This window comes from Urocampus carinirostris, chromosome 17, assembly GCF_059441175.1.
Source record: "Urocampus carinirostris isolate Australia breed hairy pipefish chromosome 17, RoL_Ucar_1.0, whole genome shotgun sequence".
Taxonomy (NCBI): Eukaryota; Metazoa; Chordata; class Actinopteri; order Syngnathiformes; family Syngnathidae; genus Urocampus; species Urocampus carinirostris.
The window spans coordinates 1,605,130-1,632,672 of record NC_142365.1 but is presented as its reverse complement, the minus strand read 5'-3'; the positions used below and the strand labels follow the sequence as shown (position 1 = coordinate 1,632,672).

Below are 27,543 nucleotides of genomic sequence, written 5' to 3'. Positions count from 1 at the left end.
TTCTCTTGATCCTCCCTCCTCACTTTTTCCCATTTCTTTTCTCCCTCCTCCTTTCTCCTCCCCCTGCCATTTTCCCCTCCTCCTGATCCTCCCCTCTTCTCACTTTCTTCCTTTCTCTTTTCTCCTCCCTCTGCCTTTCCCCCTCTCCTCCTTTCTCCTCCCTCTTCTCACTTTCTTCTTTTCTCCTCCTCGCTCTCTTCCCTCTTCCTGTCTCCTCCTTCTCACTCTTTCCCCTCCTCCTCGCTCCTCCCTTCTCTCGCTTTCTCCCACTCCCGGGAAAGCAACAGGCGAAGAAGGAGAGCAGCAGGGGCAACTTTTAGCGTGGGTGTGCGCGTCGCGCGGGGGACTTCCGACCATGCCAAAGCGCGATCTTCGGAGCCCACGCGAGGAGTGATCGCTCCTTAAAACAGGAGAGGGGCTTGAAATCCCCCCCGGGGACCCTACCCACGAGTGTCGCTTAGCCCCCCCACCCCCCACCACTACCAACGTCCGTGGGTTCCACGCGAGGATGCCACGATGGCCTCGCTGATGTGGCGCGTGCTTGTGCTGTGGCTCAGCGTGCAGAAGGTGGCGGACTGCACGGAGCGAGGTTCCGGGCTCGAGCGCTTCAAGGTGGTCATCGCGCCCGTCTTCTGCAAGCGGGTCTGCCTGCAGGGCCGGTGCCGGGACCGCTGCGAGCAGGGCAACAACACCACGCTGATCGGGGAGAACGGCCGGGGGGCCGACACGCTCATCGGGCCGGGCTTCAGGGTCGGTGAGTCCAGCCAAGACCGGGGTTAGGGTTTGGGTCTCTGACGCGGTGCCCCCCTAAGGACAGCTGACGTGATCGAGATCAAAACGGAGTAGCGGGAGACAAACGGGTGAAAAAAACGGGACAGGTGAAAAAGGGCTTGCCGTGTAAAAATAGATTCGCAGACGGACTGACAAAAGGGGACTGACAGGACAGAGTTTAAATACTGACAGGGAGCCAATCACAATAGCGCTCGGTCATCTTGATTTAACAATGAACTTGGTCATAATTTAGAAATTCAAAGCCATAAACTATCTATTCAAGTATTGATCATTACTTTTTAGCTATTAATTAGGAGAATAGAATGAGATTCGTGTATTTATTCATCTTTTTAATTGATTTGAGAGAGCAAAAATGTGCATTTTTTTAGCTAACTATCCGACTAGATTTGTAGCTAGCTTTTTAGATGATTTTTGCATGCTATCTAGCTAAATTTTTCATCAAAATGGCCTCCTTTCTAGCTAGTTACTTAGCATTTTTGCTATTGAGTTGGCTTTTTACTCATTTAGCTTTTTTTTTAAAAATTGTACTCTTCTAGCTAACTATCAAGCCACTTTTTAATTTTGTTTTCACGCTATCTAGCTAACATTTTTCATCCAAATATTTTGGCCTCCTTTCTAGCATGTTATATAGCCTTTTGCTAGCTATTGAGTTGGCCTTTTTATTCATTTATTTTCATTTATAGTTTCTTTTTAATTTTACTCTTCTAGCTAACCATCAAGCCACTTTTTAGCTATTTAGTTATCTTTTCAATTATGTTTGCACGCTATCTAGCTAACATTTTATCTTTTTTGCTAATTATAAAGCTACATTTTGGGCTCCTTTCCAGCTATCTATCTCTTTTTTGAGTCTTCTATCTGGCTATTGAGTTAGCTTTTTACTCATTTAGCTAATTCCCTTTCATTCTTTTACCTGTCTACCTTTCTAGCTAACTTTTAAGCTACATCCTTTAGCTATTAAGCAAGGTATCTAGGTAGCTGTTTACTCATTAAGCTAGTTCCCTTTTAGTCCTTTACCTGTCTACCTTTCTAGCTAACATTTAAGCTACATCTTTTAGTTATTCAGCAAGCTATCTAGGTAGCTTTTAATGTTTTTTTCAACAAACTAAATTATGACCTCCTTTCAAGCTAGCGATCTAGCTTTTTTGTTTTTAGGTTTAGGTTTTCTATCTGTTTATTTAGTTTCCTGTTTGCTCATTTAGCTAGTTCTCTTTTAGTCTTTTACTTATCTACTGTTCTAGCTAATTTTTAAGCTACATCTTTTAGCTATTCAGCAAGCTATCTAGGTAGCTTTTAATGTTGTTTGCATCAAACTAAATTATGACATCCTTTCAAGTTAGCGATCTAGCTTTTTTGTTTTTAGGTTTAGGTTTTCTATCTGTTTATTTAGTTTCCTGTTTACTCATTCAGCTAGTTCCCTTTTAGTCTTTTACTTATCTACCGTTCTAGCTAATTTTAAAGCTACATCTTTTAACTATTCAGCAAGCTATCTAGGTAGCTTTTAATGTTTTTTTTCAACAAACTAAGTTATGACCTCTTTTCATGCTAGCAAACTAGCTTTTTTTGTTTTTAGGTTTTCTATCTGGCTATTTAGTTTCTGTTTACTCATTTAGCTAGTTCCCTTTTAGTCTTTTACCGGACTACCTTTCTAGCTAACTTTTAAGCTACATCTTTTCGCTCTTCAGCAAGTTATCTAAGTAGCTTTTAATCTTTTTTTCGACAAACTAAATTTTGACCTCCTTTCAAGCTAGCGATCTAGCTTTTTCTATCTGGCTATTGAGTTAGCTTTGTACTCCTTTAGCCAGCTCGCCGGCCCCTTTTAGTTTTTTTACCTGTGGTACCTTAGCTCATTGTTTTATTTTTAATATTTGACCACTAGATATCACTGTATTGTGTAATGCAACCATGCAACCAAAAACGAGTGCTAGAAAGCACAAGGAAGAATACAAAGTATGGAGACTCAAAGTGACCAAACCGCACTATTTTTGTTCTCAATTTATTTTTGCCCCCCAGCCTTTAACAAGGTATTTGGTTTTTGTAGTGTACCCTTAACAGGAAGGTGGTGGACAATAATGTCAGCTTCCTCATTCTCATCTTAAGTCGAATAAATTAAAATTTCTTTCTCTATGAGTTACTGATAAAAAAAATCAAGTTTGAATGATAGTTCATGTATTTTTCCTTGCTGTTCAAACCAATATTGGTTTTTTCTACCACGAGAAGGCGCTAAACAATTCACACTGTGCTTTTAAGTTGTTTTTAATAATATTTTTTTGAATTTTTAGTTCTAAAGCATAGTAAAATAAAAAGTTCATTGCATTTATTAAGTTACAACCATTTCAATTAGCAAAATGATTTAATATATGATAACATATACATTTTCTTGAAAGTATATAGAAATTATTGAAAGAAATTAGTACATCTCTCTTGTTTTTTCTTGCAACATGAAACATTTAATTATCATTTGTAGTATTTTGTGACATTTTTACAAAAGACCTTTGCTTGCACCTTGGTTTGAAACCACTATTTAGGATAAAATGACGGTCAAGTCAAGTCATGTTTATTCATTTGGCCCTTATGCACAAGGAGTCTCAAAGGGCTGCACAAACTAAAGAAACTACAGACTATTACTACACCATCCCCTGATCTAAAACCTACATGAGGGCAAGGAAAAACTCAAAAACCTCAAACACATAAGGAAAATGAAGACACCTTGAGAAGGGACGGTCTGAAAGGGCTGCACAGACCACAGATTATTACAGACTATTATGACACCCTCCCCTGATCTAAAACCTATATGAAGGCAAGGAAAAACTCAAAAACCTCAAAAAGATGAGGAATTTTTTGTTTTGCTTTTGTGGCACTTTAGGTCATTTATTATTATTGTTTTATTCATTTTTTTAAATTCAAGATTGCCTCAATACGAAAAATAGATTTGAAAAAACTCCTGCGGAGAGTACCTTCTCAATGTTTCTTCATTTTCCTCATGTTGAGGTTTTTGAGGTTTGCCTTGCCCTCATGTAGGTTTTAGATCAGGGGATGCTGTCATAATAGTCTGTGGTCTATACAGCCTTTTGAGACTGCTTGTGATTAAGGGCGTCACAAACAAACTTGACTTGACTTAAGGTTTTTGAGCTCTTCCTTGCCCTCATGTAGGTTTTAAATCAGGGGATGGTGTCATAATAGTCTGGGGGTTGAAATAATCTGTGGTCTGTGCAGCCGTTTCAGACCGTCCCTTCTCAAGGTTTCTTCATTTTCCTCATGTTGAGGTTTTTGAGGTTTGCCTTGCCCTCATGTAGGTTTTAGATCAGGGGATGCTGTCATAATAGTCTGTGGTCTGTGCAGCCCTTTGAGACTGTCCCCTTCTCAAGGTTTCTTCATTTTCCTCATGTTAAACAGGACTTGACTTGAGGTTTTGAGTTTTTCCTTACCCTCATGTGGGTTTTAGATCAGGGGATGCTGTCATAATAGTCAGTGGTCAGTAATAGTCTGTACAGCCTTTTGAGACTCCTTGTGATTAAGGGCGTCACAAACAAACTTGACTTGACTTGAGGTTTTTGAGCTACTCCTTGCCCTCATGTAGGTTTTAGATCAGGGGATGCTGTCATAATAGTCTGTAGTTTGCAGTAGTCTGTGGTCTGTGCAGCCGTTTCAGACTGTCTCTTCTCAAGGTTTCTTCATTTTCCTCATGTTGAGGTTTTTGAGGTTTTCCTTGCCCTCATGTAGGTTTTAGATCAGGGGATGCTGTCATAATAGTCTGGTGGTTGAAATAATCTGTGGTCTGTGCAGCCCCTTGAGACTCTTTGTGATTAAGGGCGTCACATTAAACAGGACTTGACTTGAGGTTTTGAGTTTTTCCTTACCCTCATGTCGGTTTTAGATCAGGGGATGCTGTCATAATAGTCTGGGGGTTGAAAAAATCTGTGGTCTGTGCAGTCCTTTGAGACTCTTTGTGATTAAGGGCCAAACAAATAAACAGGACTTGACTTGACTTGACTTACATTTTACCGATGCAGCAAATATAAAAAAATGCCTTCAAACTAAGCCCATAAATTACCAAGGCCACGATCGACTTCAGTCACCCACAAAATCAAAACAAAAACAAATATGGCCGCCGCCCCTCCCACCTCGGGTTCAGAAGATCAGATAAAAGAACCGGCCCTCAAGATTGTTGCTGGCGAGACGTAAACGAGAAACGCGATCCAAGCTAGCAGATGTTAACCATGGCTCATACTCTTGATGTATTCAACCCAAAAACCCTAGTCGAATCAAAACAAGCGTGACATACCGAGTGACAAATCAAATTAAAAGTTTCTAAGACGTCTCGTCTCAGCGTCTGTGGAAGTCATTAGTGAGTCAGTTGGTTTTTTGTTCCCGTTTCCGTGACCGTCCTGCCGGAAAGGAAAGCGCTTCGACTCGCTTTCAAAGGGGCCGAGTGTTTTCAGGTTTTAGTCACGTTCACTAGCAGGAACACACGCGGCATATCGTTTTCCTCTCTTCCAGTCACAACTCGTCTGGTGTCAAAAGTTCAAAACTCTTGTTGTCGGTTTGTTTTTTTCACCTTTGGCTCCGTGTCGCTCAGTGTTGGGGATTATAAATCATATATTTTTTTTTTTTTGTTACCGACGATCAAAAGCGGTGTGTTACGTTGTCTGGTAGGAATCAGCATAGATAAGCAGGTCATCCTGGACAACACGCTAAGGTAAACTGCTCAACCGTCTATGATAACACAAAACAATGCTTGATGACGTCACACGTCGTAATATTAAATTCACAATACTAAACATCTCATTTGGGGAAACGAGTGTAGGATTCTTCCTCGGTGGTTCCTGCGTCTTTAAACGTTCCCAATCTGCTGTTCTTTCCTCAACTCAGTGACATTTGTCAGCCATTATAGATAGAGAGGGAAAGGATAGAGACAGAGGGAGAGAGTGGATGGGGTAAGAGACATAGAGAGGGGGATTGGACAGTCACAGAGACAGTTTCCCTAGGTTTGATTTATTTTACACTACATTGTTAAACACTCTTTATATTGTTGAAGTGTTTACTTTAGTTGTGTAAAAGTACTGGAAGTTCAGTAGCATATGTCTACTTGACCAGTTGTCCCAGGTTGTGAGAGATAGATTTAATTTCGATTCGGCTCTTTCGTGTTATATGTCGAGGTGTCCTTGGGCAAGACACTGAATCGCTAATGCCCCCCATAAGCAGGTAGCTGCCTTGCATGGCTGGTGCTGTTTTCGGTGTGTGAGTGGGGAAGTGTGAAGCATATTGTAAAGCGCTTTGGGAAGTCTTCAGTGACTTGAAAAGCGCTATATAAGCACAGACCATTTACCATTTCATTTGTTACTTATTTTGTATCGTTTTACAATTGAATTTTGTTGTGAACCAAATACTTGAAGTACAGTAGGCTATGTCTACTTGACCCGTGGATTTAATTTTTTAAACACACTTAATATTGTTTACTTCTGGTTGTTATTTATCATTTTTAAAGTAAGTTGCAAAAACATGCTCTTATAACTGGGATGTGACAGATTGGTGGTTAGCATGTTGCTAAGCATCAGTCTGCATCACGTTGAATAATGGTATTAAGTTAAACAGTGTTCATTTGAGCTGTGAAAAGTGATGGGTCCCGGGGACTCGCATGCTCAAAAATCTATGGCTCCCCAAAATTTAGTCTTATCGAGTTGAAATGATAAATCGGTGACAAATAATATAATAAAATCTATGTATTCATTCAGTTTTAATCATCAAATTATGAATTCATTTTCTGCATCAAATTATTGTTGGTAATATACCGATGAAAGGGATCACCACAAACCTGTCTTTTTTTCATTTTCTCCTTTTATACTTCCTTTTTTTTCTTAACTTCTTTATACAACATCATCATTCGTAATATAATCCATCAAAGCAAGTGAGCCGTTGGAGAGCCGGCTCGCTTGAACGAGTTGAGCCGAAAAAGCCGGTTCTCTAAAAAGAGACGGACTTTCACCACACAACTCGAGATCGGCGCGCGGACGAAAACTCGAACCGCGAGACCAAAACAACAATGACGGATCTGCCTGACGAAAAGTTTGGAGTGCGGTAAATCTTTGTTTGAAAAAAAATGTAATCGGGTAATAACGACAACTTTGTGTCAAAAAAGTTGCGTCCCGGGGACGCACGTTGATTTGAGACGATGCGTCCCTAGCAAAAATCATGCGTCTAGGACCAGAACACTGTAAAAATAGCAGAAGTGTGCACAAATTCCTATAACTGTGGTGTGTCGGTTTGGTTGCCGACACCTAGCATGTGCCACAGGATGTGGCAAATCGGCAGTAAGCATGTGGCTAAAACGCAACGTGTTGCTTCGGAATTTGTATTCAGCACAGTAGTTCCCAGGGTTGAGTAGGGTTACTTTAACTGGATTACTTTCAATGACTTTTGGATGACTCCAATACCAAATATGCTATCAAAAGACAACAGAAACTAAATATGAATCAAATGATGACTCACAACATGTGGTAAGCTTTCTCTCCTGGCTTTGATCTCTTTGATCTCCGGCAAAACAAACATAAAATGCGACAGAAACAAAATGTATTCCGTTACTCCCCAAGCCTGCACAAAATTGAGTCATTTGATTCATATTTAATTTCTTTTGTCTTTTATGAGCATATTTGGTATTGGAGTAATCCAAAAGTCATTGAAAGTAATCCAGTTAAAGTAACCCTACCCAACCCTGGTAGTTCCTGACTTGACGTCCTCCGCCAACAGACCAGGAGCAATGACTTTGATCCTGATTGATTAAAAACAATCATTTGCAACAACATGCTCAAGGTTTCTTCATTTTCCTCATGTTGAGGTTTTTTTTAGTTTTTCCTTGCCCTCATGTAGGTTCCAGATCAGGGGATGGTGTAATAATAGTCTGAAAAAAATAGTCTGTGTAATAACCTGTGAAGCCCTTTGAGACTCTTACAAATAAAAATGACTTGACTTAAATGCTATGTTACAGATGGATAGTTAGCATGTAGCTAACACCTAGCGTGGGTCCCTTTAGATTTTAGTCACTGACTTGTCAGAATCCTCTAACGCACTTGAACCAAATGACCCTAACCCTAACCTGATTGTTAGAGTGTCGATTGTTAACCCGTGGTTCAACTTCCGAGTGTTTGGACGAAGAACAAATAATTCTGACAAAATAAAATAAAGTGACAAAATAAAAACGAAACAGAGGGCACTCCGGACCAATTGTCTAGAAGAGCGTTCTCCCTCCAAAAGGCATGCAAGAATGTTTCTCCCTTTGTGGATTTGACAAACAGAAACAGAAACGGAAACGTAGACGGAACAGAAAGGAAGTCACATTCACAGCCTTTGTTAAAACTGAATCCAACTGGCTTTCGCAGGTCTTTTGATAACGCTCGGAAACATGACTGGAACAGTTCCCGATGAATGGAATTCTGAAAGCTTCAAGTAAACACAAGAAAGGAATACTCAGATCTAAAAGCTTATGAAAGTCTGAAAGCTTACCAGTTCTTCGTAGCCTGTTGGGTAACCAGTATGCGTTGCTGCGCTGGCAGGGGGAGAGTACCTCATGAGGGCAAATTTAGCACTAACGTTAGCAGCCTAAGCTAATATGTTTTATCTGGGCCCCATTCATCTCAACCCACTGTAACCGAAAACTGCTTTAATTGTTTATCATTTTTATTTTAGCTACAGTAGCACTAGCTAACGTTGTTCTGGCATAAAAAAGAAAACACAAAGTTAGAAATGAGAGAAGCCAGAACTTTCAAAATACTTTTAGTATCTGAAGTACTTTTCTGGCAGGAACTTTTTTAATAACTCGACGCGAGCAGCTCCGATGGAAGCGCCATGCGGCCGACGTCAAACTTTTTCACTATTTTGTCAAATACTTGGAGCTTGTTTGCCAAGCGCCTTCGTTTTGGCACAAATTCGAACGGAACGAAAAAAAAGTGGGTGGGGAAAGCACGACACGCCTTGGAATGCCAGTGGAAATGTCTCTCCCCGGTGTCGATACAGGCAACAAAATAAAACAGAAAACGAAAATGATACTATTCCACGAAACTGTGTAATGTATATTTATATATGAGATGCTCGCGGGCCGTAGTTTGCCCACCGCCTGATCCTAAGCTCTGAACCTAAAATCGCCCCTGATATCGTTAATGATGATTATTCTTTCTATGATGATTATTGAGATAAGTATATGTTACCTTGGGCACTTTTTAGACATTGTGAAGAGTTGTAAATGATTAACTTCTAGAAGTCAAAGATTGTGCACACTTGCATGTATTGCTCGCGCATAAAAATGGCCCCCGGGTTGCAATTGCCACGTTTATTTTTGGTCCGGATTTCAATACAGATCGTAAAATTGCGTAAAATTACATTTGGAACTGTGTTAATCCACATTTGAATCAGTCATGATTGGCTAAAGATTTTTGAAGCTGAATTGGTCTTGGTGTTTTTTCTCAATACAGGCCCCCTATAGGTTCTCACAGGCAGTGGACTGTGAAAACAGTTTGCTATTGGCCAAGATATGTGTCAATCAAAAGGTCAAGAGAACAACGGCTATACCAGAAGTCATCTGACGAGTCTGTTGATTTTCAAAGAGGAGTTTATGAACCAAATAGACAGATTGCAACAAGGAATGTCCGATGATGCAGAAATGCTTTTAGGCAATTTTTTTTCTCATCTTCGGCCGTTATGCTGTGTTTTGGAGTCCATGTTTTACACGGTCGGATTCACTGGACTCTCGTGAATATAACCAGACCATGTTTGTGGGGGAATCGTTTCTCTCGCGGAATATTACGAGGCATTTCGGGTGAGTTATACCGGCTTTATAGTTTTAGGGTATCTTGTCTCGGACTGAGGGGGAAGTTTCTGTGAAGAGTACATTTTGGAATCGTATCTTGAAATTGAAGAGTTTGCACTTTCCAATGATACGTGATGTAGTTCAGTGACTGCTGACATCGTGAAGACACCACTTTGTCCCAACAGTCTGACGGGCCAAAGGCCGGCTTTAGGGCCGTTAAGGGGTTAAATTGACCAGACAAGGAAAGTTCAACTGTATACAGAGGCCCGCGACCACTTTTGTTAGGGAGAAAACTATATTAAAAATGTAGCATTTACCAAATTGTTCGAATGAGTTATCTGACTCCATTAACCAAACACAAACTTCATTCTCCTAACAATGCATGCTCGTTTCTTAATGGGAAAATGAACAAAGATAGCCGGCGTTTTCACACGGGGGCAGATTTATTTAACTAAGTGAATTCCATCAAATTTAGCCGAATTATTGTCGCTCGAGGCTTCCTCGAGCCTCCTTTCTCGATTGTCCCTCGCGATCGATCTCCCGTCTCCTTTTCTGTCTTCTGCCCACGTCTTTTCAAAAGCCGGTGCATCGGCCCCCCCACGGGGCGTACTGACTCCTCCCATGGGTGTACTGACTCCTCCCCTGGGGCGGGCCAGGTGCCAGCTTCACCACCTCCTCGCCGAAAGGCGTCGCGAATGTTTTGTCCTTGTGCGTCTGGCCTTCTCCCGTCAGCAATCACAGGAATTCTGTTATCAAAAGACGTCCGATGCATTCCAGACAGCCTAACCTTTTAATGTACCTGGGAGAAAAACAGTCAGTGAATCTCTCTACTGCATCAAACTGACTACGTGTACTTTTTTTTGTAGTTCATTTTATAATATCCTTTATAGTCAAATGTATAAAATCTTTCACTTTCTTCAAAAAATAATGACTGGACAACAAAGTAGCAATTAGGGTTGTTCTTGGGGGGAGGCGAGAAGAGAACAGAGTGAACTTTCGGAGTCCGACTCCGGCTCGTATAAACGACTTCCTTTACCGACTGAAACACTCTGCTCCCGTTTGGGGTGGGGGCAAAGCACGGGGGCAGTTATTTAAAGCCGCAGGGAGGAATGCGAGCGCCCGCGACTGCCACCACCCTTGCAGTCGGACCGTTCGCCAGCGTAAACAGACTCGCACAACTCTTGCTGCCGTCTGGCCAGAGACGGAGTCAGATTCAGAAACGTTCAGTCTCTCGCACTCACCGGTACCGATTAGAGCTGGGGTCTCAGACGTGAAAGGGGCCTGTTCTGAAAATAGCTAACTGGTGCTGGATCATTGTGATTTTCTTTTAATTGGTTGCTATTTTGTGACTGGATGGCAAGCTGTTGTGGGTGTCCCCTGCCCACTGCCCGAAAATAGCTAGGATTGAGCTCCAGTACCCCCGCGACCCTACTGTGGATAAACGGTGCAGATAATGGAGGGAATAGATGGATGGATGGTTGCTATTTTTAATAATTACCAATATTTAGAAATTCTAAGAAATCAATTCCAGTTAATTGGCTTCATGGACAATAAAAGCTACTCAAGTATTATTATTTTTAAGCAATAAAAATAATAGAATGAGAATCTGTTCATGTATTAAACACATTTATTTATTCATTTTTTTATTGATTTATTTTACTGAAATGACAACAAACTAAATTGATGGGTTTTGTAAAGAGAATGAGCAAAAAATGTTCAGATTTCTTTTAGCTAGCTATCTGGCTACATTTTTAGCTTTTTATAGCTAGCTATCGCGCTACCCTATTAGCTATTTGGCAAGCTATCTGGCTACCTTTTTTCATTTTTTGTTGCTTTCTCAAGCTAAATTTTGACCTCGCTTCAAGCTAGCCATTTATATTTAGCTTTGTATCCGGCTATTCATTTGGCTTTTTACTCTTTTTGCTAGCTTTCTGGCTTCCATTTGTTCTTTTGTTTTTGACCCGTTTTCCTTTCTAGCCAACTATCAAGCTACATTTGAGCTTTTTAACAAGCTATCTAGCTAGCTTTGAACATTTTTTTGCATGCTATCTAGTTTAAATTGTATTTTTTTTTAGTTGTCCAGCTAAATTTTGGCCATTTTCCAGCTAGCCATTCAGCTTTTCTTTTAGCTTTTTATCCGGCTGTTCAGTTGGCTTTTTACTCTTTTAAGCTAGCTATCAGGCTTCCATTTGTTTTTTGTTTTTCACCCGTTTCCCTTTCTAGCCAACGATCAACCGACATTTTAACAAGCCATCTAGCTAGTTTTTAACATTTTGTTGCATGCTATCTAGCTGAAAGTGTATTTTTTCTAGGTAACCAGCTAAAGTTTGTCCTCGCTTCTAGCTAGCCATCTATTTTTAGCTCTGGCTCTTCAGTTGGCGTTTTACTATTTTAACTAGCTATCTGGGTTCCATTTTTTTTGTTTTTTACTCATTTCCTTTTCTAGCCAACTATCATGTTAGCTTTTTAACGAGCTATTTAGCTAGCTTTGAACATTTTTTTGCATGCTATCTAGTTTAAATTGTATTTTTTTTAGTTGTCCAGCTAAATTTTGGCCATTTTCTAGCTAGCTATTCAGCTTTTCTTTTAGCTTTTTACCTGGCTGTTCAGTTGGGTTTTTATTCTGTTAGCTAGCTATCTGGCTTCCATTTGTTTTTTGTTTTTCACCCGTTTCCCTTTCTAGCCAACTATCAATTTAATTAACTATTTTTTCTAGTTAACCAGCTAAATTTTGGCCTCGCTTCTAGCTAGCTTGTGTCTATCTTTTTTTTAAGCTCTCTATCCTACTAGTTATCTGGCTTCCATTGTTTTTTTTGGTTTTTCTCGTTTCCCTTTCTACCCAACTATAATTTTAGCTTTTTAACAAGCTATCTGGCTAGCTTTGAATATATTTTTTTGCATGCTATTGTATTTTTTTTAGTTGTCCAGCTAAATTTTGGCCCTTTTCTAGCTAACGATTCAGCTTTTTTTTTGCCCGCTTTTTATTCAGTTGGCTTTTTACTCTTTTAGCTCGCTATGTTGCTTCCATTTGTTTTTTGTTTTTTACCCGTTTCCCTTTCTAGCCAACTATCAATTTAATTAACTATTTTTTCTAGTTCACAAGCTAAATTTTGGCCTTGCTTCTAGCTAGCCATCCGTCTCTTTTTTTTTAAGCTCTTTATCCCGCTATTCAGTTGGTATTTTATTATTTTAACTAGCTATCTGGCTTCCATTTGTTTTTTTGTTTTTGACTCGTTTCCCTTTCTAGCCAACTATCAAGCTACATTTTAGCTTTATAACAAGCTATCTAGCTAGCTTTTAACATTTCATTGCATGTTATCTAGTTTAAGTTGTATTTTTTTCTAGTTATCCAGCTAATTTTTGGCCTTGTTTCTAGCTAGCCATTCAGCTCTTTTTTAATTCTAATTTTAGCTTTCTACACGGCTATTTAGTTGTCTTTTTACTCTTTTAGCTAACTGTCAGGCTACTTTTGAGCTATTTAGCAAGAAATCTAGCTGTTATGCTATTTTAGAAATTCGAATCAAGCGCTAATTGGTAACAAAAAACAGCTCGATGCTTGAAAGAGATTGGAGACCCTTGGATTAAAGAAGACGGATCGATCCAACTATCGATATTATCGATACTAAGCAAGTACTTGGATCTGCTCGATTCTATTGTCCTGGGATCGATATTTCGCCCTCCACTATTTTCTTCAAGGTACAGCTTCTCCATCTTAGATAGTTTTTTGTTAATGTTTCCTACAATTTGCTCAAGGCCGTTATCGCATGAGAAATCTGAAAAGCAGGGGGCTTCAACTCCATTTAATTGGGGGCCGCCGGGGCTAGGGTCTGGTTGAGATTGGGCCAAATCGGGTTTTCCACATGAAAGCTTCTGATAAAAACTTTCCACTGTTCTAAAATATCCATCCATTATCTGCACTGCTTATCCTCAGTAGGGTCGCGGGGGTGCTGGAGCCCATTCCGGCTATCCTTGGGCAGTGGGCATTTGGCATTTGTGAATTTCCCTGCGGGGATGAATAAAGTATCTATCTATCTATCTATCTATCTATCTAATGGATGGATTACCCTGTTAGGACCAGAACGGAGACAGGACCCACTTGCGTTGCGTTTCTCACAAGTTTTATTGGAAGAAAGGGAATGGGTTGCGCCCATGATCTGGTGATTGCTAGACGCGGGAAGCAGGTCGCTCTGAACGCGAAAGTGGAACTTCCGTGGCGAGCGATGGCGGTGTCGGGAACAGAAAACGTGTCAGTAGCCGGGACAGGAGAGCAAAAACGTGGTCAGGATTGGAAACAAGTCAAAAACCAGGAGAGGAGGGTAGACGTGGTCGGGGACAAAAAGAGGTCAAAAGCCGGGACGGGAGAGTAGACGTGGTCAGGATCAAAAACGGGTCGAAACCGGGGGACTGACGGGAGCAAAAACAGGACAGGTGGGAGTCAGGGTCAAGCAAAACTTGCATGGAGTTAACTGAGGTTCGCAGACGGACTAACAAAAGGGGACAGACAGGATACAAGTACTGATCGGGAGCCAATCAGAGTCCAAGGCAGTTGGCGCCAAAGGTAATCATGAAGTACCCGACACTTGCTGAGCTTTTTTCGTGTTTGGAAACAAGTGTGACGTATTGAAGCTGCGCGTGGATCGTTGAAGCCGAATGGCAGAATTCATGTCAGTTTATAGCAGCCTGTGGAGACAAAGCGATCATAGATAGGAACAGCTCAAATAAGAACAAAATATGAGCTAGCGGCAAGAAAACGACCTTATTTTAGTCATCAAAGTCAACAAAACAAAAAACGTCCTTTAGAACGGTGCTGGATTTTTGACTTTGAAGGTACTGGAAAAATTCTCGCGTCAAAGCGGCTAGAATCAAAGAGCGACCGAGCTGCTAGCTTAGCCAAGTTTAGCATAGCATGGAAACTGCGAACAGATCTCCTGACTCGATGGCTTCTCTTTGGTTCATCTTTGGGCCTTGCTCGCCTGTACAGCTGTTTTCCGCTCGCACGACAGTCGGTGTCAGGTTTTTGGCGGCGGCGGGACGGAATCCCCTCGTTTATTATTCGACGGGCCGGAGTCTTTGATTGTGGGCGCGGACGGGTTTTCGCCACGGTCGCTCGAGCGTGGAGGGCGAGCGCCGTACCCAGACTTTTCGGGGTTTTTACTGTCACGCTTTTGCGGCGTGTCATTTGTCGTTTGGGTGCGGCTGCGGCTGGGTCCGGCCCGGGGGGTGGAATTGCTTAGAGGAGCGGCCCTTTCGGCTCGGCTCACTAAAAAAGGCCAAACGGCTCTTCAGAATCTTTGTTTTGAATGATAAATTCGTAATAATAATGAAACATAATGCACCAAATGAATGCCGTTTGAAAATGTATTAAGCTACTATGTAATAATAGCCTTTTTTGTTTCAGTATACCGTGAACTTTTACCTCATTTAAACTTATAATTGTTATCATTGTTTAGTTTTACGAAGCAAACCACACGGAGATGACACTACATATACATTTGAGAGAGAGAGAGAGAGAGAGAGAGAGAGAGAGAGAGAGAGAGAGAGAGAGAGAGAGAGAGAGAGATATGATGGGAGCAAGATAATGAGACAGAGAGAGAGAGAGAGAGAGATGAGAGAGATAATGAGACGGAGAGAGAGAGAGAGAGAGAGAGATAGAGATAATGAGAGAGAGAGAGAGAGAGACAGTTGATGAGAGAGAGAGAGAGAGAGAGAGATGAAAAGGAAGAAAAAGATGGTAAAAGTGTCATGATTACTCATTACATTCACCTGTACCCGCTCGTTTGGCGCCTGCTGCTGCTGGTTACCCGATTGGTTCACTGTCCTGTTTAAGCTCAGTCCTTTCACTCGCCTGGTGTCAGTCCGTCAGCGAACCTCTGTTTTCACAAGGCAAGCATTTTGATTTTGACTCTGACTCCCGTCGGTCCCGTTTTGTCCCCCGTTTTCCACTTGTCCGTTCCTGATTTCCCTGTTTTTTGACCCCAACCACGTTCTGATCTCCCGTCCTGGCTTACAGCCTGTTTTTCCATCTAACTACGCTACGATCACCCGCCCTGTAAGATCCACTTCCGCATTCAGAACACGCTCTGATCCCGTGAGCGGCTTGCTTCCCGCGTCCAGCAAGCACTGGATTTCAATAAACTTGTGAGTAACGTTACGAATTTGGGTCCCCCTTCTGTTCTGGTCGTGACAAAAAGGAGAAAGAGAAAGAGAGAGACATGGAAAGGGAGAGAGAGAGGGGGAGAAGAGAAAGGGGGGAGAGAAACAAATAGAGAAACAGTATATGAGAGAGAGAGAGAGAGAGAGAGAGAGAGAGAGAGTAGGATAAAGAGAAAAAGACAAAAGATAGAAAGAGAAAGGGAGAGCCGTTTTAAAGGAAGCCTGCCCCTTGTTGAAAGGGAGCCGGCTCATGAAGCCGCTTCGTTTGCGAAAGGCACATGACTCGTGTATTGCGGTGTGTGAAACATGAGGCGGGGGGTTTTCTGGTGATGCGTCCAAGACAGTGAGACGAGTGGGTGGTCTTCTCATAGATGATCTTTGAATTCAACATATAGCGTTAATTCAATATACAGTATATATATTTTTTCAATGAATTACATTTTTTTACCAGTAGGAGATTCTACACACTGTCCCTTTAAGTCCAACCCTAATGGATCAATTTCTTTGAAGTGGATTGATTTAGACTCCTAACAGTTTGTTTTATTTCCCATTTAGTAGACAATTAAAAATAAACAATATTCAAGAACGGTGGAATGTTGTCAAGACCAGAACGGAAACAGGACCCACTCGCGTAACGATTCTCACAAGTTTTATTGGGGAAGGAGGGAAATGATAGCACACACGATCCGGTGATCGCAGGTCGCTCTGAACGCAAAAGTGGGACTTCCGTGGCGAGCGATGGCGGTGTTGGGAACGGAAAAAACGGGTCAGTAGCCGGGATACAAGGGCAAAAACTAGTCGGGACCGAAAACAGGTGGAAAGCCAGGACGGGAGAGCAGATGTGGTCAAGATCAAAACAGATCGGGAGACAAACAGGAGCAAAAAACAAGACAGGCAAAAGAGGGCTTGCTGTGTAAAAACAGAGATTTGCAGGCGGACCGAAAAAAGGGGACTCACAGGACAGAGTTTAAATACATTTTTGTGGCCCTAGACCCCTAGATTTTCGTTCCGGTTTGAGTTGGAGACCCCTGATAAAGACAGACAAGGAAAGAGAGTTAAAATATAACATACTAAAGTGGGATGACTTCACGTGCAGCCCCTTCTCAAGGTTTCTTCGTTTTCCTCATGCTGAAGTTTTGGAGTTTTCCCTTGCCCTCATGTAGGTTTTAGATCAGGGGATGCTGTCATAATAGGCTATAGTTTGCAATAGTCAGTGGTCTGTGCAGCCCTTTGAGACTCTTTGTGATTAAGGGCCAAACAAATAAACATGACTTGACTTGAGGTTTTGAGTTTTCCCTTGCCCTCATGTCGGTTTTAGATCAGGGGATGGTGTCATAATAGTCTGTAATTTGCAATAATCTGTGGTCTGTGCAGCCCTTTCAGACCGTCCCTTCTCAAGGTTTTTTTGTTTTCCTCGTGCTGAAGTTTTTGAGTTTTTCCTTGCCCTCATGTTGGTTTTAGATCAGGGGATGCTGTCATAAATCTGTAATAATAGTCTGTGGTTTGCAATAATCTGTGCAGCCCTTCGAGACTATTTGGGATTGAGGGCTATACAAATAAATATGATTTGACTTGAGGTTTTTGAGTTTTTCCTTTCCCTCATGTCGGTTTTAGATCAGGGGATGCTGTCGTAATGGTATTGTGGTTTGCAATAATCTTTAGTCTGTGCAGTCCTTTGAGACGCTTTGTGATTAAGAGCGTCAGAAATAAACATGACTTGACTTGACTTGAGGTTTTGAGTTTTCCCTTGCCCTCATGTAGGTTTTAGATCAGGGGATGGTGTCATAATAGTCTGTAATTTGCAATAATCTGTGGTCTGTGCAGCCCTTTCAGACCGTCCCATCTCAAGGTTTTTTTGTTTTCCTCGTGCTGAAGTTTTGGAGTTTTCCCTTGCCCTCATGTTGGTTTTAGATCAGGGGATGCTGTCATAATAGGCTATAGTTTGCAATAATCTGTGGTCGGTGCAGCCCTTTCAGACCGTTCCTTCTCAAGGTTTCTTTGTTTTCCTCATGCTGAAGTTTTTGAGTTTTTCCTTGCCCTCTTGTAGGTTTTAGATCAGGGGATGCTGTCATGGAAGACCATTGAGACTTTTTGCAATTTAAGCCCACACAAATAAACAGGACTCGGTGGCACCATTTCCCGTGGTGTGTCTTGGGCAAGGACAGCCTGGTGGCGCCCATTCCTCCCCACTTGATTTGCACTGGAAATGGCAGTCTCCCCAGATCTTTTCCCGCTTTCCTCCATATTGTTTTTGGATTTTCCACGCAGCCCTTCTTTCCCTCCGTCATCCATTCCGTTATCCCTGCGGCTCACCCCTCCCCGACCAATTGCATTGTGGGAGCTCAAATCACGGGCTGATTTTCCAGAGCGCCTTTGCTTTTTTTTCTCTCGTGGTGTGCGGAATGTGAGAAGACAGGTCGTCACAAGCTGGCGATTTGGCAGCATTTTCCTTTTCCCGTCACGTGCTCCGTACCTCCTTCTGTTATACCCCTGTAACCACCTCTTGCAGCTCGCAAGGGGGTTTCCAAGGTGCTGCCCCCTGGAGACCGCCGAGGGGCCCGTCGACCTGTTCTGATAATAGCTCAGCAGTGTATACAAATGGCAGTGTCTCATTGAGGTTTTTAGTACATTGATTTTTTTTGTTTTTTGCGGTCGACTAAGCCTACCTCTCTCTCTCGTTTTACTCTTTCTTTTCTTATCGCAATTTTTTCTCTTGTTTTCTTTCTCTCTTTTTCTTCTCTCCTTTTCTTTCTTTCTTTTTTGCTCTCTTGTTCCCTTTCTCATTTCCTCTCTTTCTTTCTTTCTTTCTTTCTTTCTTCCCTTTCTACCCTTTCTCTCTCCCATTCCCCCTTTCTCTCCCCTCTCTTTCTCTTTTTTTGAGACTTCTTTTGATTAAGGGCTATACAAATAAACATGACTTGACATCTTGACTTGACTTGACCTTTTTTCTTACTCTCTTTCTTGCTCCCTTGTTCTTTCTCTCTCTCTTTCTCCCTCTTCACTCCCTCCTTCTCTCTCTCTCTATTTTATTTATTTTCTTCGCTCATTCTCTCATACTCTTTCTCTCTCTCTTTCTTTCACCCTTTCTCTGTTTCTCTATTCTCCCTTTATCTTTCTCTCATTATTGTTCTCTTCTACTCATTCTCTTTTTCAACATTTCTTTCTTTCTCCTTTTTTTCCTTCTGTTCTCTCTCCCTCTCTGTCATTCTGTTACTCCTTCTTTTACTCTTCCTTCTTTTTCTCTGTCTTTCTCTTTTTTCTTGCTTTCTCCCATCTTTTGTTGTCTTTTCTCTATATTTGTCTCTATTTCTTTCTAGAGGCCGTCGAGACCGATACCAATAGCCCGAGCAGATATCGGACAGATGGGGTCGATACCGGACAGGACTGGACAGACAGGATTCATAATGAAACAGGATAACAAAATTAAACAGGACAAACTAGACGGGAACGAAAACTGGAGAGAATAATAAACAGGACAAAAATTGAAGGGAAGGAAACTGGAAACCCATATTATTCAGGACAAAAATAAACGAAACCAATACCGAACAGGATATACCAACAGGAACAGGAGTCAAAACCCACGTCTTGCGGGGCAGAGGTTTGTTGACGGACTGACAAAGGAAGAATGAGCGCACTGAGCTTAAATAGACGGAAAGCCAATCTTTCGATGAGCCGCAGCAGGCGCCAAACGGGCGGGGCCGATTGGGCACCACGGCAACCGTGACATAAGAAGTGCTGGAATTCGACCACGAAGAAGGCGTTCGAACCCCGAGTTGAGCTTTGTAGGTCAGATGGTGTGACCCGGGACAATCAAAACAGCAAAATTCCCCGTGAAGGCGGGGGGTCTTTGATGGAGACATTGATCCCTGCCGGTCCTGTTCCCTTTTTCGTCCGAACGGGCCTCATCTCAGGATCCTGTGACATTGCGTAACACGCCAGAGGGAAAAAAAGGAAAAAGTCTCCTCGGCTAACGTCTGTTATCGTCATTTTCCTCCCCCGTCTGTTTCCCAGCTCCCGACTCAGATAAGCATAGACGCGGAACGAGATTCTATGTCACAAAGTGTCTGGCTTACTGGACAGATATCCTGTGGTCTGATGAGACAAATATGAATTAATCTGGTGTAAAGCATGCGTGGCCCCAACCAGGTGAGGAGTACAAACATGTTTGTGTCAAGCATGGTGTTGGGAATATCATAGTTGCATTCAAGTTCATTCAGGGAAACACAAACTCAGAAACGTACTGTGAACCACTAGAGCAAAGAATGATTCCCTCCGTCCAGAAAATGATAAACCTGTATTACCCGAGCCACAATGACCACAAACGACAGCTTTATCCTGTACAATAACAAACAACCATGGAAACGGTGCTGGGAATGATTAAACATTTTTAAGAGTCTTGAGATTTTTTGGGGGAAAAAAAAAACCTTGGCATAAAAAAGGTTGAAAAGCAAAAGATGAGCAAATAAAATGAGACGATGAAATCGAGTCTGGGACCCACTTTTGGGTTCCGACCGTTGAGAACCACAGGACATAGGAAAAGGCATTATATTTTATTTTATCATCTCACCATGTTGCGTAACATTGTTTTGGCTGAACTCTTTCCCATAATGCTCCATTACAACCTTGAACCGTGTGGCACTGTGAGTAACAGTAGAGTGGTGATGATGTATAATATAATGCCTTTTCCTTTGTTATCTTGTTTTTTTTATCTTTTATTTGATTCTTTTATTTTTCAAAACACGGATACTGCTGAAATTGTGAATTTCCCTACGGGGATAAATAAAGTATCTATCAATCTATCTCTCTTTCTCTCTCTCTCTCTCTCTCTCTCTCTCTCTCTCTCTCTCTCTCTCTCTCTCTCTCTCTCTCTCTCTCTCTCTCTCTCTCTCTCTCTCTCTCTCTCTCTCCCCCTTTCTGTCTCTGTCTCTCTGTCTTTCTTTTTCTCTGTCTCTGTCTTTCTCTTTTTTCTTTCTTTCTCCCACCCTCTTGTTGTATTTTCTCTAAATTTCTCTCTATTTCTTTCTCTCTCTTTCTTTTTTTCTGCCTTTCTTTCTCTTTGTCATTCTCTATTTTTTCTTTCTCTTGTTCTCTCTCTATACCCCCTGCTTGCTCTCTCTTTTTTCCCTTTCTTTCTTTTCTCTCTCTTGTTCTCCCTTTTCCATCTCTCTCTCCCTCTCTCTCTCTCTTTTTCTATTTTTTTCTCTCTCTCTCTGTCTCTCTCTTTCTCTCTTGCTCTCCCTCTTTCTCTCTTTCTCTCTCTCTCTTTCTCTCTCTCTCTTTCTCTAACTCTCTTTCTCTCTCTCCCTTTCTGTCTCTGTCTCTGTCTCTGTCTCTCTCTTTCTCTTTTTCCTTTTCTTTCTCCCACCCTCTTGTCGTGGTCGTCGATATCAGAAAATGGGTCATTATTCGGGACGGGAAAACAGACGTGGTCGAGATCAAAACAGATCATAGCGGTAGAAAAACAGGAGCAAAACACAGGACAGGCGAAAAAGAGCTTGCCTTGTAAAAACGGAGACGGACCGACAAAAGAGGACTGACAGGACAGAGTTTAAATACGGACAGGGGGACAATCTGTCAACATGCTGCAGCCGGCGCCACACGGGCGGGGCCAATTGGGCGCCATGGCAACCGTGACAGAAGCTGGCGGCACACAAGGGGGGCCGATTGGGCGCCATGGCAACCGTGACAGTTGAGGCAGAATGGCAGAATTCACGTCAGTTTATAGCAGCTCATTGAAACAAAAGCAAAATAGCACAAGATAGCGACTTTATTTTAGTCACAAAAGTCAAAAAATAAGCTGGATTTTTTCCTTTGAAGGTCATGGAAAAATGGAAAAACTGTCCTTGAATTCGGCCATGAAAAAGACGTAGGGACTACGGAGAGGCCTTTTGTCTTTTTCCCGACCAGGAGTTTCCTGCTGCGTTTAAAGCCATCCAGGCTCATAAGGATCCCCCGAGTCCAGACGGACTGGCAGTGCGCCCCTAATTGTTTCCATGCTTCCCTTTTCGTCCCGTCCTCGTTCGATTCCGTCTTCTCCCGTGGAAAAGCCAAGACTTTTTGGTGCTTCCGAGATGTCCCCCGACTCCTAAACCGCAAAGGGGGTCTTTATTGTAGGGCTCAACGTCAAGCTCATTTTCTGCTACATTGTGAAGACTGCGAAACCCATCGATGACATCAGCTTCTTCTGTTCCTCTGCCAACGGTCCGATTGTGAGGAGGGGGAACTCAAAAATTTGGTTTTAACAGAAGAAGGGTTTTCTTTTTGTGCTGTTCGAGGTTTTTTACGTCGTACTGTTGACTCATGTCAGGACCGGAACGGAGACAGGACCCACTTGCGTGCGTTTCTCTTAGTTTTATTGGGAAGAAGGGAAAGGATAGTACACACGTTCCGTAGATCCCTGGGGAGAAGGTTGCTCAGACGCGGAAGTGGGATTTCCGTGGCGAGCGAGGGCGGTGTCGAGAGCGAGAAAAAACAGATCAGGAAACGGACAGGAATCGGAACAGGAGAGAGTCCGGGTCGAAAAGCTTGCTTAGCGTAAGCTGAGGTTTGCAGACGGACTGACAACCGGTGACCGGAAGACGGGGGTATTAAAAGTGAAGGGAGCCAATCAGAGTCCGGGGCACTTGACATACCAGTCAAAATGTACGTTTTTGCCGTACAAAGTACGTTTACGATGCATATTAAGACGTGTACGACGTACGAGAAAATCTGTACGGAAAAACGCAAATTTGTCAATGATGGGTACCGTCCGGTATACACCGACGATCACCAAACGGCAAATCAATCGAGTCAAACCAGTTCGAGTTGTGTAGTGAAAGGAAGTCCGTCTCTTTTTAGAGAACCGGCTTTTTCGGCTCAGCTCATTCAAGGGAGCCGGCTCTCCAACGGCTCACTTGCTTTGATGCATGATATTACGAATGATGATGTTGTATAAAGAAGTTAAGAAAAAAAGGGAAGTAGAAAAGGAGAAAATGAAAAAAAAAAGACAGGTTGGTGGTTATCCCTTGAATCGGTATATTACCTACAATAATTTGATGCAGAAAATGAATTCATAATTTGATGATTAAAACGGAATAAATATATAGATTTGCATCATATAATTGTCGTCGATTTAAAATTTCAACCTGGATAAGACTAAATTTTGGGGACCCATAGATTTTTGAGCGTGCCAGTCCAGGGTTGGGTAGGGTTACTTTAACTGGATTACTTTCAATGACTTTTGGATGACTCCAATAGCAAAGATAATATGTAATATGTAATGTAAGATCAAACATCAAACATTCCGGTTGTATCCACCAACTCTGTTTGTCCCTCACGCCCCTCATCATTATTATTGTTTTTATTATCATTGGTGTCGCAGTGATGTTTGGTGACGAGTAGCATTATAACCTTAATAGAATAGAATCTACCTTTATTGTCATTGTTCCAACATGGGATATATTGTGACAACAAAATTGGATGTGGCACTCCAGGTCCACATTTTACAGCGAGGATAGGGAAAACAAAAAGATAAAGGTACAAAGAAGATGTTTTAAACTGTCTTTGTTGTATAGGCTTTGTTTTCCTCCGAAGGGGGGGGGTGTATGAGGGGGTGAGGGACAGACAGAGATGGGCGGATCCAACTAGATGTTTGATCTTACTGTACACACGGTCCAGTGTTTTTTAATAGATGGGTACTACGATGATTAGTGTTTAAAATATTATTATTTTCATTATTATAATGATTGCTTATCTGACCTATGTAATATGTATATCCGTGAGATTTTGTTCTATCTAGACACAAATAGGATCTACTTCTGACTACCCCTTTTCAAACATCTTATGTTCACATGATTTTTGTTGTTGAGTCATTCTTTTTGTCCTGTTTTTATTTTATAACCCTAACCCTAACCCTAAGTTTTCATTCATTCATTTATTCATTATGTTATTACTGCCATATCTTCCAGACTATAAGACACAGTTAATGGATTGGCCGGGCGTGCGACTTATACTCCGGTGCCACTTATTCTTAATTATGCAATTGGTATGTTGTTACTAGGTTAATTATTGGAAGTGGGGTTAAATAGACTCAGTGAAACACACACAAAAAAATCATTTTACAGTGAGCTATCTTCTGAATAGGTCCGCCGGCCCCTTTACTGTACTTTGGGGGCAACCTGGAACCTTCGGGCCCCTCAGCTGTCCTTAGGGGGCCCCTCAGCCGGCCTCACCACCTCGGAGACCCCGATCTAATCACCGGTTTCTCTGTCTCCCCAGTGGTTTGCCCCCTCACCTGCTTGAATGGCGGCGTCTGCAGCTCCAGGAAACACTGCCTGTGCCCGCCCGGCTTCACCGGCCGACTCTGCCAGTTCCCCCTGCGGCTCCCCCAGCGGGTGCAGGCGGCACGGGGCAATAAGCAGCCCGTCTACCCGGTGGCCCTCAAACCCGAGGGCCACAAACTGCCGGAGCAGGCCAGTATGGGGCGCACGCAGATGACGCAGTCGCACTCCGTTTTTTCCATCCCGTTTGCGCAACCGGGACATCATTCCTCGAAAGGTAGCCGCTTACCCTCTTGGTGTGCCTTTTCATTTGTTAACTAGGCATGTCGGTGTACATTTTTTAGACGTGAACTTTTTCCTCTTTTTTTTGTATTGTCCTTCTTTTTTTCTCTCCTTTTCCTCACTTCGTTGTTTTTTTCCCTTGCTTTTTAACTCGTTTTCTCTTTTTTTTCTAGCTGTTTCTATTTTCTTTTTTAATCCTTTCCTGCTTTTGTATTCTTTTTTTCCAGTTTTCTTGTATTCTTTTGTTTTGATTTTTTTCTCCTTCGGTTTTTATTTTTTCAGACTGCCATCACCGTTACATCCAGGTTTCTTTGGGTGAAGATCTACGAATATTTTTTTGTCCTCCCAACACTCAAAATATTCAGTGGCATAAGAACTTTTCATACTCATACAGTTTTTCATGTATTCAAGTCAGACCAGTACAAGGATCATTTCTCTGAATTATTTTTATTTGGTTTAGAATCTAATTTAATAGTTACTGGATCGCCTAAAATACAGTCTTATTGTATTCTAAGGGAAGAAATCTTCCAAACATATTGTATTTTAGCTATTGATTGATGAGTCCAAAGGGAGAAAATTATATAGACACACAAATAAAAATATTGTAACGTGGTTTAATTCTAAACAAACTACGATTTATTTACAAGGAATGGAAAATCATATCGGCAACAAAGTCAACATTTGTGGCAGGGGAAATTCACATTTCCAACAACATGAGATCATTTCTTCCTAATGCCATGAGGCTCTTTAACGCCACCCGGGGATTAAAAGCCCACATTAAACCACACCCCCACATTTGCATATGACCCTATTTTTATGACTAGCACTATTTAAATGCTCTATATCAACATGTTGGGTATTTTTGTATTCTATATCTTTTATATTATTATTTTATTTTTCAACACAAGGATACTGCTGGAAGTGTGAATTTCCCTAGGTGGATTAATAAAGTATCTATCTATCTATCTATCTTGACATTTATTGAGACATCTATTGAGATATCTATCTATCTAGAAATCTATATCTAGACATCTATTTATCTCTAGACATCTATCTATCTAGACATCTATCTATCCAGACATATATCTATCTATCTATCTCTAGACATATATCTATCTATCTATCTCTTGACATATATCTATCTATCTATCTCTTGACATCTATCTAGACATCTATATCTAGACATCTATTTATCTCTAGACATCTATCTATCTAGACATCTATCTATCCAGACATATATCTATTTATCTATCTCTAGACTTCTATCTAGACATCTATCATCCTAGACATCTATCCATCTCTAGATATCTATCTATCTAGACATCTATCTAGACATCTATCTATCTAGACATCTATCTATCTATTTATCTCTTTCATTTCATTTCATTTCTCTAGACATCTATCTATCTAGACATCTCTCTAGACATCTATCTATCTATCTATCTCTAGACATCTATCTATCTAGACATCTATGTATCCATCTAGACATCTATCTAGACATCTATATCTCTAGACATCTATCTATCTAGACATCTATCTATCCAGACATATATCTATCTATCTATCTACCTATCTCTAGACATCTATCTAGACATCTATCATCCTAGACATTTATCTCTCTAGACATCTATCCATCTATCTAGACCTCTATCTCTAGATATCTATCTATCTAGACATCTATCTATCTAGACTTCTATCTATCTATTTATCTCTTTCATTTCATTTCATTTCATTTCTCTAGACATCTATCTATCTAGACATCTTTCTAAACATCTATCTATCTATCTATCTATCTATCTATCTATCTATCTATCTATCTATCTATCTATCTATCTATCTATCTATCTATCTATCTATCTATCTATCTATCTATCTATCTATCTATCTATCTATCTATCTATCTATCTATCTATCTATCTATCTATCTATCTATCTATCTATCTATCTATCTCTAGACATTTATCTAGACATCTATCTATCAAGACATCTTTCTATCTAGACATCTATGTATCCATCTAGACATCTATCTAGACATCTATCTATCTAGACATCTATCCATCTATCTAGACCTCTACCTATCTAGACATCTGTAGCAGTTGAAAGTGCTGATCGATAAGCCCGGTATAAACCTAATCAACTTATTTTGAGGATCGGGAGTTACCTCATTGCGTGTCAGAAGGAAATATTGGCCCCAAAACACCAAGAACGCTCTGTTGTTACCTTAGAAACAAAAAGGAAGGCCACATGGTCCAGGCAGAAAAAACAGATTCTTCTCCCTTTTTAGAGCCTATAATTGCAAACTTCTCAGCAGATCGACCGGGAGAAAACGATCCACGGACCCTCCAGGCTCCGTGGTTGGCTTCCTTGCCGAGGGTGCAAGGGCTCTGGGCTTTAGCCTTCTTTGTCCCCAGGGGGGCAAAGGCTAGCCAGCGAACCCTGGCATCAAATGTGACACACATATACAAATCTTTTAATTACAAATGAACACCCTCGGGGTTCAAAACTTTATTATAAAGCCGGGGAGTCTGCTCACTTCCTGTGGGTGACAAAAAGTGTCTGTCTGTGACTACTGGTGTGTACTGGTTTGTCAATCTTTTGAGGTTCCAGTTTGCGGTTGGACAGTGGAGCGGAGTCCTCCACACCAGTTAAGAATCCTAACTCGCTCCATCAATTTCCCCCTCTTTGTTTCCAGTAAACATCCAAGTGCGCGTTCACCACACGCCGGACACGTCCGTGGTCATTCAGCCCGTAGACCAAGCGGACGGGAACCCGCCCCAGAAGCCGGGACCGCGCCATCCCACCACGCGACACAAACCCAAAGGCCGGTGCTTTCAGGAGACCACGCCCAAACAGGCCGTAGGTTCCGTCCCGCCGGTTCTCCGGAGACCGAGCGAGTTCTCTAACGCTTGCTGGGAATGGTTTTTAGTGCAACAGCACCCCGCTTCCGGTTCTCACCAACCAGGAAGACTGCTGTGGCAGCGTGGGAAACTCCTGGGGGCAAAACAAGTGTTACCAGTGCCCCAAACTACCAAGTAAGTCCTGCTTTTCCTTGATATTATCATGGCTTTCTTCCTCAAAGATCTCATTTTCAGCTCTGGACTCGTATGATCAGACATACCCAGTGTTGGGAATTCATATCAAAATGTACCTTTTACCAAAATTGTTCGAATGAGTTATCTGACTCCATTAACCAATCACAAACTACATTCACCTAACAATGCCCGCTCATTTCTTGCCGGAAAAGATGAACAAAAATAGCCG

At 41.7% G+C, this 27,543-nt stretch overlaps 1 protein-coding gene across 2 annotated transcripts in view; it reads left to right on the top strand.

Annotated features, from left to right (window-relative positions):
* The first annotated feature begins 257 nt into the window (after positions 1-257).
* ltbp3 (latent transforming growth factor beta binding protein 3) overlaps positions 258-27,543 on the top strand; it is a 78,229-nt gene continuing 50,943 nt past the window's right edge. For both annotated transcript variants that reach the window (XM_088320459.1, XM_088320458.1), the window contains exons 1-4: positions 258-754; positions 23,999-24,277; positions 26,975-27,138; positions 27,209-27,314. In XM_088320459.1, the coding sequence (XP_088176585.1) occupies positions 517-754; positions 23,999-24,277; positions 26,975-27,138; positions 27,209-27,314 (787 nt within the window). In that variant the 5' untranslated portion in view covers positions 258-516. The remainder of the gene's footprint in view (positions 755-23,998; positions 24,278-26,974; positions 27,139-27,208; positions 27,315-27,543) is intronic.